We start from the raw sequence: 14396 nt of genomic DNA, 5'->3' as shown, positions 1-14396 counted from the left end.
CCACTTATGAAAGATTTCTACAGTTTGCTATAGGAACTGATTTTTTTTCTTAAATCATTATAATGTATCATTGATAGACAGATTCATAGATATATGATAGCTAGATTATAGCTAGATAACTAGATAGATATTATAGATATAGATATTATAGATATTGATATTCATAATAATTAGTAGCTATAGGAACTACTGATTTTTTTTGTTAAATCATTATAATGTATGATAGATAGATAGATAGATAGATAGATAGATAGATAGATAGATAGACAGACAGACAGACAGACAGACAGACAGACAGACAGACAGACAGACAGACAGACAGAGATATGGATGGATGGATGGATGGATGGATGGATGGATGGATGGATGGATGGATGATGGATGGATGGATGGATGGATGGATGGATGGATGGACGGACAAACAGACAGACACTTTGCTGTTGAAACCTAAAGGCATGGGTGAATTCTGATGTTGAAAAGAAGCCTGCCTAACCGCTGGTGAAATGAGATTCCATAACCAAATCAGCACAACTAAGAAAGCCCCTTCCTACATTACTCCACTGGAAGGAATTCACAAAAAAGCCCCTCAGTATATCTCAGTTATTTATTGAACATATATGGCCACCCACCTCACAACAAAAGTAACTCTGGGCCATATACAAGAAGGCTAAAACTCAATTCATATATACTATATATAAAACACAATTATTATTAAAAGCATTTTAAAATATTTAAAAATGCAAGGGTAAAAGAGATCAAATATTACACAAGAAGCAGATGTCAATAGCAAAGGAGCCTCTTCAGCATTTCACCAGTCCTCTGGAGTCCCCAGGTTTGATGGGACCATCATTTTTTGAGGGACTGTGTTCTTATGTGATAGACGTTAAGCAATCTAAATAACAAAAGATCAAGTAGGTACCTTGTCAGCCAATGTCCAAAATCTGGCCTATGGGCCCACTGGACTCCAGTTTGATTCAACGAACGAAGCACTCTACAGATGATAAGGATGAGCCACGGAGTCGCTAAGGCCATCCACTTCTCAAAGGTATTCACACTTACGGGGTTGTCCCCTCTACCCATCTTCAGCTCATCCTCTGTTATTTCAATATCACTTCTGTAGTGGGAAGGAGTTTCTTTCATTTCTTCTGCTTTTGCCTTGCCTGTGGTGGGGATCTGCAGATCACCCTCCTTAGTCAAGAAATAGTGCCTGCAGATTTCTTGGCAGAGGGCAAGGCAAAGGGTATTGATCAGGAAGTACCAGGTTTGGTGTTCTTCTTCAACAAAGCTGCTGGCACCCAGACTTGAAATATGGCCAATGGTGCCTGCCAGGATCAACACATCTAATTCAGACCAGCTGGAAGGAGCAGCAGCTGGATTCTGCAAAGAGAGGAGGAAAATATATATCTTGAGGATATAGTTTGGAAGAATCCAACACATCATTAGAATCGGCCGCGTATAGTTGCTTCTTCAGTGACAACTGTACTTTCGTTGCATTTTATATAACTCTTCTTCCATCCTGATCTAAAGTAAGGTTAATTCAGCCCTGCTGTCAACACTGTTAATTGTGCCACTGAAACCACAGCACATTCTCTTTCAAGGGCTGTGATGCAGCTTCCTGAAATGACTGATGAAACATTTGTGAGGTAAATTAGTTTTACATCATAAAAAAAAAATTACCCCAAAATGAGAAAACTTTTAGCAATCAGGACGTTCTAAAATAGATAAGTCAGGATCTCTTCTCACCTGTTCGCTTTCCAACATGTTTGAATGTTTGCGGGGGGAAATTACATTATTCCCATGGAGGGAGGGATACGCTGCTGAAATGAAGTAACGAAGTAGACATTCCAAAGGTGCTTTTCCAAAAGGCAACTGGACTTTCTTGGCTTTTTCTTTTCCTTGAAAATGTTTCGCTTCTCATCCAAGAAGCTTCTTCAGCTGTGAAGAACTAAAGAAACTTCTGGGATGTGAAGCGAAACATCTTCAAGGAAAAGGGCAAGAAAATCCAGTTGCCTTTGGAAAAGCACCTTTGGGACTATAATGACCTGGGTGATTGAGAATCTCCATAGAAAACAGAAGTGGACATTTTTTATGACACATTTCTGATTTGAGGTTGGGTGTTTGGGGATATCTTAAGGCTAAAAGCAAAATATTTCCACTTCCACACTTAACCTCAAGTTCCCAAAATGAGCAAACAGTAGGATAAAAATTCTCAGTCCCTCCCAATGCCATTACCACATCCCTGGAAAGCTAGGACAATAAGCTGCAACTTCCACCTCAGAGGAAGTTGATCACCTTGACGTAGATTAACAGCAATCATAAAAAGAATGGCGATGTGCAGATTATTATCTTTTCCCTCCTGAAACTGTGGCTTTATTTCAAACAAAAGTGTTGTGCAAGGTTGCTGCAAGAAATAGAGGCATTTTATATGCTAATCACTCTACAGCATCAAACACACTGATTTAAAGAAAGCTAACCCCTTCAAAAAAAATCCTTGGCGCACCATCTTCAATAAATTGAAATACACTTTGTTGCACAAAAAACTTGACGACTCAGGTAAAAGGCAATCAAGTAAAGGAAAAATGCAATCAAGTAAGTTACAAGCAATGGCATCTGTAAAATAATATGTTTCAAAATGTAAAGATAATCAGTAACGATCCAGAAAGAGTATTTTGTCAATTCAAACATCAGCATTATTCCACAGAAAATCAGGCAGCTCATTTCACAAAGATTTAATTATATCAAAGCACCTTGATGTAGATATTGAAAATAGAACGTTTGGAGGATAAACCAATCAGGTGCTACTCACCCAGAGGCATTAAGCTACAATCACAACTGGAGTGGCTAAATTGGCATAGGATGAGGTAGGAGGGAAATAAAGGGAAAGCAGGACGCTTTTAAAGCATGTCAAATTTTTCAACTTTCAATTTCCAAATATTAGAAATGCTCAAAAGTTGTGACCATGTCTTGGGGATTGTAAATATATTTTGGTTACTTTAATATAATTTAGATGTGCTTGATAAGTAACAAGTAAATATAACTTTTTAACATTTTGTTTATTTTATACAGGTTACACATGAGACATAAAATAAGTTCGTTATCAAACAACAATTGTATGGTGTCAAAAGATCCTTGTTGTTTGTTGAGACTTTCTGAGATAGCTGGAAACCTCTGGATGAGTTCAGCAATCATACACTCAATTGTGCCTTTAACATTGTTTCCAAAATGGCTTCTTTGAGAACTCTAATGAAGTATCTAAGATGCAGGAATGCTTTGATCCTCATCTTAAGTTCTGATGTCAAACTCAAGCTCATTAATTCTTTTGTACAATGTTTGTCTTACGCAGAATCCACAACAGCACTTCTGGCAGATTGTGACACATATCACATTAGCGGAAGAATGTGTAAAGGTGCCTCTAATTTTGTGCATAAAGTTGTTAGGCCTGTGATAATGCTATTGATTTAAATGTGGGGGCAGCATGGACATCTTGGTTTGGTTCTCATGTTACAATCATTGCCTGTTGTGAGAATCTGCTTCAAGTTGAGCGGTAGTCTGTGTTGAAGTATTGGGCTGCCACCTAGTCCTAAGAAAGTACAATGTCTTTATCTAATATGGGCTGTATCTTCTTCATAATGTATTTTATGACTATCAATGGTATTCTTTTGTTCTGTCTTTTAATAGGCCTTCTCTGGAAAGTGATCTGCTTATTTTTTATTGATCTCGTGGATTTGCCATTTAGATTCCTGAATGCCTGGTTTAATCCCATCAGTTGATTATCTGTGTCAAGTGAGATAGAACAAATGCATTTGTAGCATAGAGCCTATCTATACATATGGCAGATTTGATGGTATGTCCTGGATCGAAGCTGGAAGCATGTAGGTAAGCATGGTGATCTGGAGGTCTTGTAGCCTCAGAGCTAACCTTCAAGATGCTGGATCATGTCCTACTGGTACCATGTCTGATGATTCGACAGCCGCTGAATCCAATACCAATATCCACTCAGGCCAACACTGATGTCAAGAAGCAGGGAAAACATCCCTGGACTGAGAATCATACACTTCAGCAAAGTAAGCACCTCAGAAGCAAGTGGCAAGATTCTGACTCTACAGGCAAAAGCAATACCTCATTATTGGCAACTGCTGAGTAGGGAAATCCTCTCATGCGATTCATTTCCTTGGATCCAGATGCTAAAAGTGCCATCAATGAATCCCAGATAAAAGAGGATTTTCAAGAGTTGAGAAAATGTTTAAGTGACTTGTGAAGATACTTGAATATCTATGGGACTACTTGTGTATCCATGGCAGTGCCACTGATTTGCAGGTGTGTTACTGCCAACAGTGACTAAATTATGGATGAATACAAAGTCATGCAGTCTGTGGCGAGGCCTGTTACACTGAGATCATTGATGGTATCTGGATGGCTTGAAGCCCAAGTCTATGAAGGATGGGGGTATAATGTGCCATAACATCTGTGACGGGTACAATGGTATTGTTAAGATTGCCAATAGATTTCAATCTTCTTAGGAAGCCTGTGGTGCAGCTGGCAGCATTTGCTGAATAAATTCTCAATACTATAACCTGTTTCCCTGAAAATAAGACCTCCTCGGATAATAAGCCCAATTGGGCTTTTGAGCACATGCACTAAAATAAGCCCTCCCCCCAAAATAAGCCCTCCCTGAAAATATTGCAACACAGCAGCAGCCATGAGGTGGCCATGCTCGTCGCCTCCTGCAACTCAAAAATAATAAGACCTCCCTGAAAATAAGGCCAAGTGCTTATTTGGGGGTCAAAAGAAAATAAGACCCTGTCATATTTTTGGGGAAACACAGTAGAGAATTCGTGAAACCTGATATTCCAAGTCATGATGATTCTAGTGCTTGAGATTTGGAATGGAATCACATGTATGGCATAGCTTGTGTACCTTGAGAAATAGGTACAAGATGCTTAGATGCTCCTGGGATGCCTTCATGTAGATATGGTCTTATATCAATGTTCACTGCGGTATAACTGTAGCTAGGTCCAACCTATCAATTCTATTGTTATATACACCCACAATTATCTGGAGAAACCAGTTCAGAATTTCTAATATACATCAATGCAAGTTTGTTTACTCATTGCTTGTCAATCAACATTTGAGGGATGCTATTAGAGAAACACTATTTAAGCTGTTACCTAGAATCAACAAAGCAGAAATCATATATGTATCCTTTTCTGATGCTTCAAATCTTATTAGCAACTTGTGCCCACATTTGGAAAATTTTTGCTTTTCCCAAACCTTTTTATAGAAGATCTGGAAGTGATAGCTAAAACCTCATTTTTTTCTTCATTGGTACTTCTAAAGATGGTCCAAATGATCTAAGGGGAATAGTTGAAGTTTTGATTATATATGGGGCAGTTGATTAACTGCTATAGTGCCAAATGCTAACGAACTGAACAGTGAGTAGCCCTCAACGGAACTACAGCTACATTAAGAAAAGCATTAAATGGGATACTTCAATGTTCTGTCTTGGGAGCAGGGGTGTGAAACTAAAGGCCCACAGGCCAGATCCGCCCCACAGAGTGATTAGATCTGGCCCATGGGGCTGGCCTGAAAATAGAAAAGGATCGCCCCGTGGTGCCTCTGCTAGCGAAAATGGGTTGCGGGGGACCCACAGGTCGTCGTCTCCCCGCACATATTTTCAGCCTGGACAGTCTCCTGCAGCACTCTGCCAGGGAAAATGGGGCAGTAGTGTGCTGAAGCTGCCAAAAAGCCAGTGCAATTCTAGGCTGCATCAACACAGGGAAAACATCAAAATCATGAGACGTGATACTACTACTCTCTATTGCACTTGTGAAGCAACAGTTGGAAACGTCATCCAATTCTAGTTACCACAATGCAAAAAAAAAAAAAAAAGACTCTAGAATGAGTGCAGAGAAGAGCAAGAAAGATGATAAGAGGTCTGAATCATACAATGAACAGTTAAGGGAACTAAATATGTTTAGTCAAATGAAGAGAAGGATTAGGGGTAACATGATGGTTGTCTTTTGGTACATCAGAGGGAAGCCACAGAGATTAGGGACATACTCTAAAGCACCTGACAGCAGAACAAGAAGCAATGGGTGGAAGCTCATTAAAGAGACATCCTACCTGGAACTAAGGAGAAATTGCCTGACAGTGAGAGCAATTAACCAATGAAACACATTGCCTTCTAGAATTTTGAGTGCTCCATCACTGGAGGTTTTCAAGAAAAAATTGGACATCCATTTGTTAAAGATGGTGTAAGGACTCCTGTCTTGGGTTAGCAGACCTCCAAAGTTCCTTCCAGCCCTGTGATTCCATCTCATCTCATCCCATCCCATTCTATCCTGTCCCACCATGTCCCATCCCATCCCGTCTTGTCCTGTCCCATCTCGTCTCATCCCGTTGGATTTCCCTATTCCATTTCTTATTCCCTGAAGTAAACAGACAGACAGACAGACGATAGGTGTGTGTGGGTGTGAGGGTCAATGTGGGGGTGGGGGTGTGGGTTATGAGAGAAAGAAGTTAAAGAATTGCATGAGCTACAAACAAAAAGAACCACTCATCTAGTTCAAAGGGGGGAAAAACTACATTGTTATATATTTAGTTACTAATACATAAATGCATTTTAGAATAAAAACTACTTTTAAAAGTTGCTTGCTCAATTTCACATTCATTTGAAGTCTAATTTATATGACAGCTACTTAGTTTTCATGCCTTTTCCCCACATAGATAAGAACTATAAGATAAGAGAGGTCAGTTCTCTCACCCCTCCTGTTCAACATATATATGAAACCTGGGCGAGATCATCCGTGGTTTGGGGGTATGGTATCATCAATATGCTGATGATACCCAACTTTTCATCTCTACCCCAAACCACCCAAATGATGCCCTCGACGTGATGCCCTGATGCCTGGAGCCTGTGCAGATCTTGATGGGGAGAAACAGGCTCAAGCTCAATCCCTCCAAGACTGAGTGGCTGTGGTTTCCGTCATCCCGATTTGTGCATCTTGTTCCATCTTTGATGATAGGGGGAGAAATTTTAGCCCCCTCAGAGAGGGCCCACAATCTGGGAGTTCTCCTGGATACGCGGCTTAGTTTAGAAGAACACCTGACGGCTGTGACCAGGGGGGCCTTTTACCAGGTTTGCCTGATACGTCAGTTACACCCCTTTCTGGATCAGGATGCTCTGTGCACAGTCACTCATGCCCTTTCTCGCCTGGACTACTGTAACGCTCTCTACATGGAGCTGCCTTGAAGAGCACCCGGAGGCTTCAACTGGACCAGAATGCGGCCACACGGGTTATCATGGGGGTACCTAGGTGCTCCCATGTTACACCCCTTTCAGGCAGCCTGCACTGGTTGCCGGTTGTCTTCCGGGTGCGATTCAAGGTATTAATTATGACCTTTAAAGCACTCCATGGCTTAGGCCCAGGGTACCTGCGAGACCACCTACTGCCACCAGTAGCCTCCCACTGTCCAGTGCAATCCCAGAGTTGGCTTCCTTGGGGTGCAGTCGGCCAGACAGTGTCAGCTAGCAACCCTAGGGGGAGAGCCTTCTCTGTGGGAGTGCCTTCCGTCTGGAATAAGCTGCCCCTGGAGCTTCTCATAATCCCCGACCTCTGGTCCTTCCGACGTGCCTAAAAAGTTGGCTTTTCCAGCAAGCCCCTTTCCTCTTATTACAGTTTTTGTAATATACTGCTTTTATATGAAATTATCTTCGAGGCACTTTGCCATAAACTTCTTGTTAGAACAGTTACATTTCATCCAGTTAAGCTACAATCTGAAAATGCCATTTCAAAACTTATTATTTGCTTCATTATAAAATTGGATAACATGGATTAGTGGAAGAAATAGTTTCCATGTAGTGATTCCCCCACCACCACCAAAGATTAAAAGATGTCCCTTGAAGTTCTGTGCAGCAGTCACACCAGCAGCAGCCTGAAACTAATCTTACTGAAGTAGGCTTGGCTAATTCAATCATTAAAACTAACCACATCTGACCCTTTAGCAGCAAGCCTTCCTAGCTGTAACAAATCAAAATTCAAAATTAGTTAAGTTCAGAATATCTTTAACTTCCGCCGGACTGCAACCTCATTCACAAGCAGACATGTCCAAAAAATTGTTACATTTATAAAGGCAAATAAGCAGGATATGTCAATGCACAAATTCAACTTAGGATCTAAGAACCACCAAATAGCCACTCTGAATTTACAATGTATACTATACATTGTACAGTATCCTTTCAACATACTATATATACACTACATTGGGAATATATCTAGAACTGGGCGTTATAGGACTCTGAAAGAAAAGAAGGCAATACAGGTAGTCCTTGACAGATGACCACAATTGAGCTCAAAATTTATGTTGCTAAGTGAAACATTTGTTAAGTGAGTTTTGCCCCATTTTACAAGCTTTCTTGCCACAGTTGTTAAGTGAATCATTGCAGAAGTTAACTTAGGAATATGATTGTTAAATGAAACTGGCTTCCCCATTGACTTTGCTTGTCAGAAGCTTGCAAAACCTGATTGCATGACCCCGGGGCACCGCAGCCGTGATAAATATGAACTAGTTGCCAAGCATCCAAATTTTGATCATATGACCAATGGGGTACTGCAATGGTCATCAGTGTGAAAAATGGTCATAAAGTCACTTTCTTGACGTTGTTGCTTTGAACAATCACTAAACAACTGTTGTAAGTCAAGGACTGCCTGTACACACGGCCTTTCCTATATGCTGGACTGGATGAATGTTTTGTGCAATTCAAAATGGTCCTTTTGATGTTCTTACTGTAACTGTGACTATGCCTCAACAATCACTGCAGCACAGCAGATTATCAAGGAAGAATACAGACCATACTGGAAAAGAATGAGTGAGTTACAAAATGGATACAAGCATGCTTTCAAAACAAGCCTTCGTGTTAGAGCTTAAGATTAAGGCCTTACTCAAATAATGGGAGTAATTTTAGAACTTAACTCACCTTTGAATTCTTACTGAAACCTATGGTTTCACAGAAACAACTTGATAAAGGTAAAGGTTCCCCTCACATATATGTGATAGTCGTTCCCCATTCTAGGGGGCAGTGCTCATCTCTGTTTCAAAGCCAAAGAGCCAGTGTTGTCCAAAGATGTCTCCAGGTCATGTGACCGGCATGACTAAATTCCGAAGGCACACAGAACACTGTTATCTTCCCACCAAAGGTGGTCCCTATTTTTCTACTTGGATTTTTATGTGCTTTCAAACTGCTAGGTTGGCAGAAGCTGGGACGAGTAATGGGAGCTCACTCCGTTATGCAGCACTAGGGATTCGAACTGCTGAACTGCTGACCTTTCTGATCGACAAGCTCAGTATCTTAGCCACTGAGCCACCGCATCCCACAAACAACTGACATCTTAATTATCCAACAACACAATAACTGTATCTTCAAGATTATTTTGCCACCTTCTTTAAAGAGACCAACCATTCTGAGAGATACAGAAGTTGTAAATTCCACAATAATGTTTGCAATATTACTTGGATTAGATTCACACAAATCATATTAATAGCAAGTCCATTAAATGAAGCAGCTCATTAAAATAAGAGTTGAATTTAGTGAGGAATTATTTCACAATTGATTTCAGTAGTTCTGTTCTAGTATTCTAGGTTGTGTATAGTATGCCATGATAGGAAAATCAAGAAGAGCACAAACAATTCAAAATCAATGTGATCAATTGAACACACTTGGCTTTGCTTGTTTTTGTAGCAACCTGCCAATCAAATCTGCAAGATGGCTGAGGAGATTTTTCCTTGAGCAAAGATAGGAGTATGATTACTAAAGCAGTTCTATTATTGAGGCTGTAAGTGGGATTGATATTTTATGCATAATACGCAGGTATTCTGTTATACATTAATTAATAAAAGTGAAGGGTCACAGATTATAGAGGAATCAAGGTATAATTCAGCTCACATTTATAAAATAATTGTAGAGAAAGCCCTGGTTGTTTTTATTTTGAATGTATAAATGGCAAATAACCTTTCACCAGCAAGAAAGAATGCCTACTATCCACAATTGCAGGTTGACTGATGAGGTCACCTAACGTAAGGATTATGTACAAAAAAATTTTTTTAAAGAAAAAGGTAACTACATTAGATTGTATGGCTCAATGTTAATGTTCTAATTGCTATCTTTTGCCAGGAGTTACTTTTCCCACAATTTAGAGAGAAGCCAGAGTCCTTATGATTCTGCACCAATTTGATCTGGACCAGAGGTGATATTCAGCAGGTTCTGACCAGTTCTAGAGAACCGGTAGCAGAAATGTTGAGTAGTTCGGAGAACCGGTAAATACCACCTCTGAATGGCCCCGCCCCCATCTATTGTCTGCTAATTGGGTCCCAGCTAATTGGGAGAAAATGGGGATTTTGCAGTAACCTTCCCCTGGAGTGGGGAGGGAATGGAGATTTTAGAGTATCCTTCCCCTGCCACGCCCACCAAGCCACGCCACGCCCACCAAGCCACACCACACACCAAGCCATGCCCACAGAACCGGTAGTAAAAAAAATTGAATCCCACCATTCATCTGGACCTATGTATATATTGTTTGATCTGTAAACAACAGGCATTAGAACTACTTATATTGAAATCTGAAACTGAAAACCAGGGAAGCAGGAAAAAAGTGACTTAGACTTTGCCCTATTTCTCTGTTCAAACTTTCTCCAGCTTGTTAGAGAAAAGTGCCTGTGTTTTCTCTTTTATAAAGGCATAAGGGAACATGAAAAAGATATTGTGACTACAGAAAGCAAAATGGCACAAGGAAAAAGGAATAGGGTGTAGATCCGCTCTGGAAAACAAATGAGCAACTGGTAAGAAATTTACATTACACTCCAGTATTATTATTTTTTTACCTTCAACGATTGTCTTGAATTTATAACCCGCATTTCCAGAAGGGAAATTATGATGCAAAAAAGCCCCGAAATCAGCACGATAATTCCAGCTGCCAGAATCCAGGGAATGCTACAAAAATAGCATAAGCTTTCCGAGGAGGTGCACACAACTACATGAATGGCACTCCATAAAAGACATATCAAGTAGAACATCAGAGAACACAAGGATGAGTTTGGCACCTCAAATTCAGCTCTGCTGCTCAGGGCTTTTGGAAGGCTCAGTAAGAGTAAGAACAGCACCTATGTGGAAGACAAAGAGAAACATGGTCAAAATCTAGTCTACAACTCAACAAGAGGCAGAGATTACACACTATCTCATCTGACAGGTAGGGTGCAGCCTGACTCAGTCATTTCCCTAACCATCAAAAAATCAAGCAGACCCATTAACATGTTACCCTGTTAACATGTAACAATGTTAAGCTTTTTACATACCTCTGTAATATCTTGCTATGAGCAAATACAGGGAGTCCTCGATTAATGACCCCAATTCAGCCCAAGATTTCTGTTGCTAAGCGAGACAGTCGTTAAGAGAATTTTGCCCCATTTTACGACCTCTGGACAACGGCCACAGTTGCTAAGTGAATCACTGCACTTGTTAAATTAGTAACATGGTTAGGAGAATTGGGCTTCCCCATTGACTTTGCTTGTCAGAAGGTCGCAAAGGGGGATTACATGACACCGGGTCATCACAACCGTCATAAATATGAATCAGGTCAGAAAAAAGGGGAAAAATGAAGAAGAAAAAGGAGAGATGAGACCAGTTACTGTAAAAGTAACAATCACAAGACCATCCGATAATTTTTATTCAGCCTTTTTGTTGCACAGAGTAACTTACATCACACAATGGTTCTCTGCCAAGTTCACAGACAAAAAAGGTATCTACAACAACTGTTAGGAATCTGGATAAAATATCCCACCCTAAATCTAATTAGATAGCCTTGTGTCAAGTTAAGTTTGGCTCAGAGCATAAACCAAGCATAAACACTATGAAATTGTGCAAATTAAGTTAAGTAATAATTAAGTAACAGGTCGAATGCGCTATTTTATCAAAGTAAGGCTTAGTTATCTTCACCAGAGATCCATACAATTCTCATCCTTCAGCTCTTCTGCAAATCTCTGAAAAACTAGCTCTGCTTTCAGGCCTGGAATTATGATAATTTTGGCAATCATGTCAGTTTTCTTTTGAGACACTGGTTCTTTATTCCAAACATACTTCCTTTTTTTCTTTTCATTTTACTGTTTCCTATTTTTGGAGATGGAAGCCATTCAAGAAACACCAGGAGTTGGGTGGATATTAAGTAAGTAGTAAGTATGTAAATAAAAAAGGCCATACCTCCACAATAATCATTGTTCCTATTATCATTGAATACATGTCATACTGGGCCACTTGCTTGCTTAAAGAAAAGCTCAGGATCTTGAGAGCTTCCAAATATTGTTTTATAATTTTTTTGCTCAAATTCGTGACAACTTGTGTATTACTGCCGTCCAAATAGTATTGAATCCAATTCCCATGGGCTTTTTCTGCCTTTACAAACATTTCAAATCCAGGATCTAATAATAAGAGATGAAAATGTAGATAGAACATTATATTTTAATACAGAATTTAAACTAAAGCTCTCCCCGTAATGTTTAACCAGCTTTTTCCCCTCAATTTATGGCTAGTAGAATGAACAACAGTGGACTAGATGAACCACGGCCCCAAATACTTATTCAGGGTTAGCTAACTTTCCAGGTAGTCTTTACTTACCAATGGTAACTGGGACTGGGTACTCCATCACTAAGCAATGTGTTCCCGTTACAATGGTAGTTTCAACTAACCCAGTTGCCTTTTTTAGGTGAATCCTGCATGTTCACAGTGTCCCATTATCATGTAATCACCATTTGCAATCTTCTGCTGGCTATCTCACTGGCTTTGTTTGTCGAAAGCCAGCATTGAAGGTTGCAAAAAGCAATTGCATACTGTAATTATGAGACATTGCAATGTCATAACTGTGAGGCATAAACAGGCACCTGAACATAATTATGTGATCGCAAGGACAAGATGGCTTATGGCATCATAAAACCCCTGGTTCAACACTGCTGAACGATGAACAGTTATTGAATAACTGTTTGACATTAAATGGGAACTAACTTCATTGCATAATTTTGTATGACAAAGGAAATGCTAAAAAAGGCAAAACAATGTTGGGTGCAAATCCATACAGTGATAAAAAATATACCGCAGCTCAACATTACAATAGAACCAGAATTATTCCTATTGGGACATTGATAAGGAATTAGAAAAATTAGGAAACTGACATTTATATATAACTATGGCAAGAGCACTGTATTCAAAAAGTTGGAAAATCAATGAAATACAATGAGGGAAAGATTGGATTATAAAATTAACTGAACCTGCAGCTTGCTCAGAGAAACGAAAACTGACAAAATATCTTTCTGAAAGATTGAAAGCTTATTGCAGTGATGGCTAACCTTTTTGTTGAGGCATTCCAAAAGCGGGGTGTGTGCCCATGCGTGCCCACACCCATAATGTAATGCCCCACCCCGCGCATGCATGCACACACACACATACCTGCACAGGCCTCACTGAAGTCTTCGGACTTCCGGGAGGCGCATTGGGCCATTTTTTGCCCTCCACTTTCCTGAAGCCTCCAGAGGGCGAAAAACAGCCCAACGCACAAACCGGAAGTCCGTTACCAAACTTCCCATTTGCACGTTGGGCAGCTTTTTGGCCTCCGGAAGCTTCAGGGAATCCCCTAGAGAGCGAAAAATGGCTGATCATCAAGGCCGAAAATCAGCTGGCCAGTTCACACATGCACACTGGAGTTGACAGGGCAATGCCTCGCATGACCTCAGAAATGGCTGTGCGTGCCACCTGTGGACTTTTTGTTGACAGAAAGGACTGAATTGATGATTCTGAGATTTGAGGATTCCAAAGGAGTAAAGAAGATAGCGGGGGTCCCCAATCCCCAATCTGTGGACCAGCACCAGGCCACAGCGTGCCAAAAAACGGGTCAAGCAAACAAGCAAAGCTCCATCCACAGGATGCGGGAAACATGCGAAACCATGGCCCCTCCAGTCCACAGAAAAACTGTTCTCCATGGAAAGGTTGGGGCCGCTGGTTAAGAGGATAACTACTCACTATAAAGAATAATTTTACATTTTTTTTTTTGTTTTTATTCCTTTTTTTCTTTTTGTTAATTTTTACTACAATTTTCTGGCTACTGCTTAGGGATGCCATATTGTAAACCTGAGTCATACTGGGTGCATTCACACTTTTGCAACTAAACATGACAGCTTCACGTAACTTGAAAACAAAGTCACTCTTCATAAGGAAGACACATTAACTACATGCCCACTCTATTTATGACTAATGTTGACAGGAGGTTTTTACCTCCAAGCTGAATTTCAGTTTTTTTTAAATTATGATAAATGTGGAAATAATGTTATGCCTCCAGATTTACATTACCGATATTAGA

At 40.2% G+C, this 14396-nt stretch overlaps 1 protein-coding gene across 1 annotated transcript in view; it reads right to left on the bottom strand.

The window, feature by feature from the left end:
• Positions 1-14396, bottom strand: part of PIGG (phosphatidylinositol glycan anchor biosynthesis class G) — a 62163-nt gene that overhangs the window by 33698 nt on the left and 14069 nt on the right. Inside the window, exons 7-9 of the mRNA XM_032214193.1 lie at positions 12251-12468; positions 10879-11157; positions 920-1377 (exon numbers count right to left, since the gene is read on the bottom strand). Of these exons, the coding sequence (XP_032070084.1) occupies positions 920-1377; positions 10879-11157; positions 12251-12468 (955 nt within the window). The remainder of the gene's footprint in view (positions 1-919; positions 1378-10878; positions 11158-12250; positions 12469-14396) is intronic.

Source organism: Thamnophis elegans, chromosome 3 (assembly GCF_009769535.1).
Source record: "Thamnophis elegans isolate rThaEle1 chromosome 3, rThaEle1.pri, whole genome shotgun sequence".
Lineage (NCBI taxonomy): Eukaryota > Metazoa > Chordata > Lepidosauria > Squamata > Colubridae > Thamnophis > Thamnophis elegans.
This window is presented reverse-complemented; position numbering and strand designations above follow the sequence as displayed.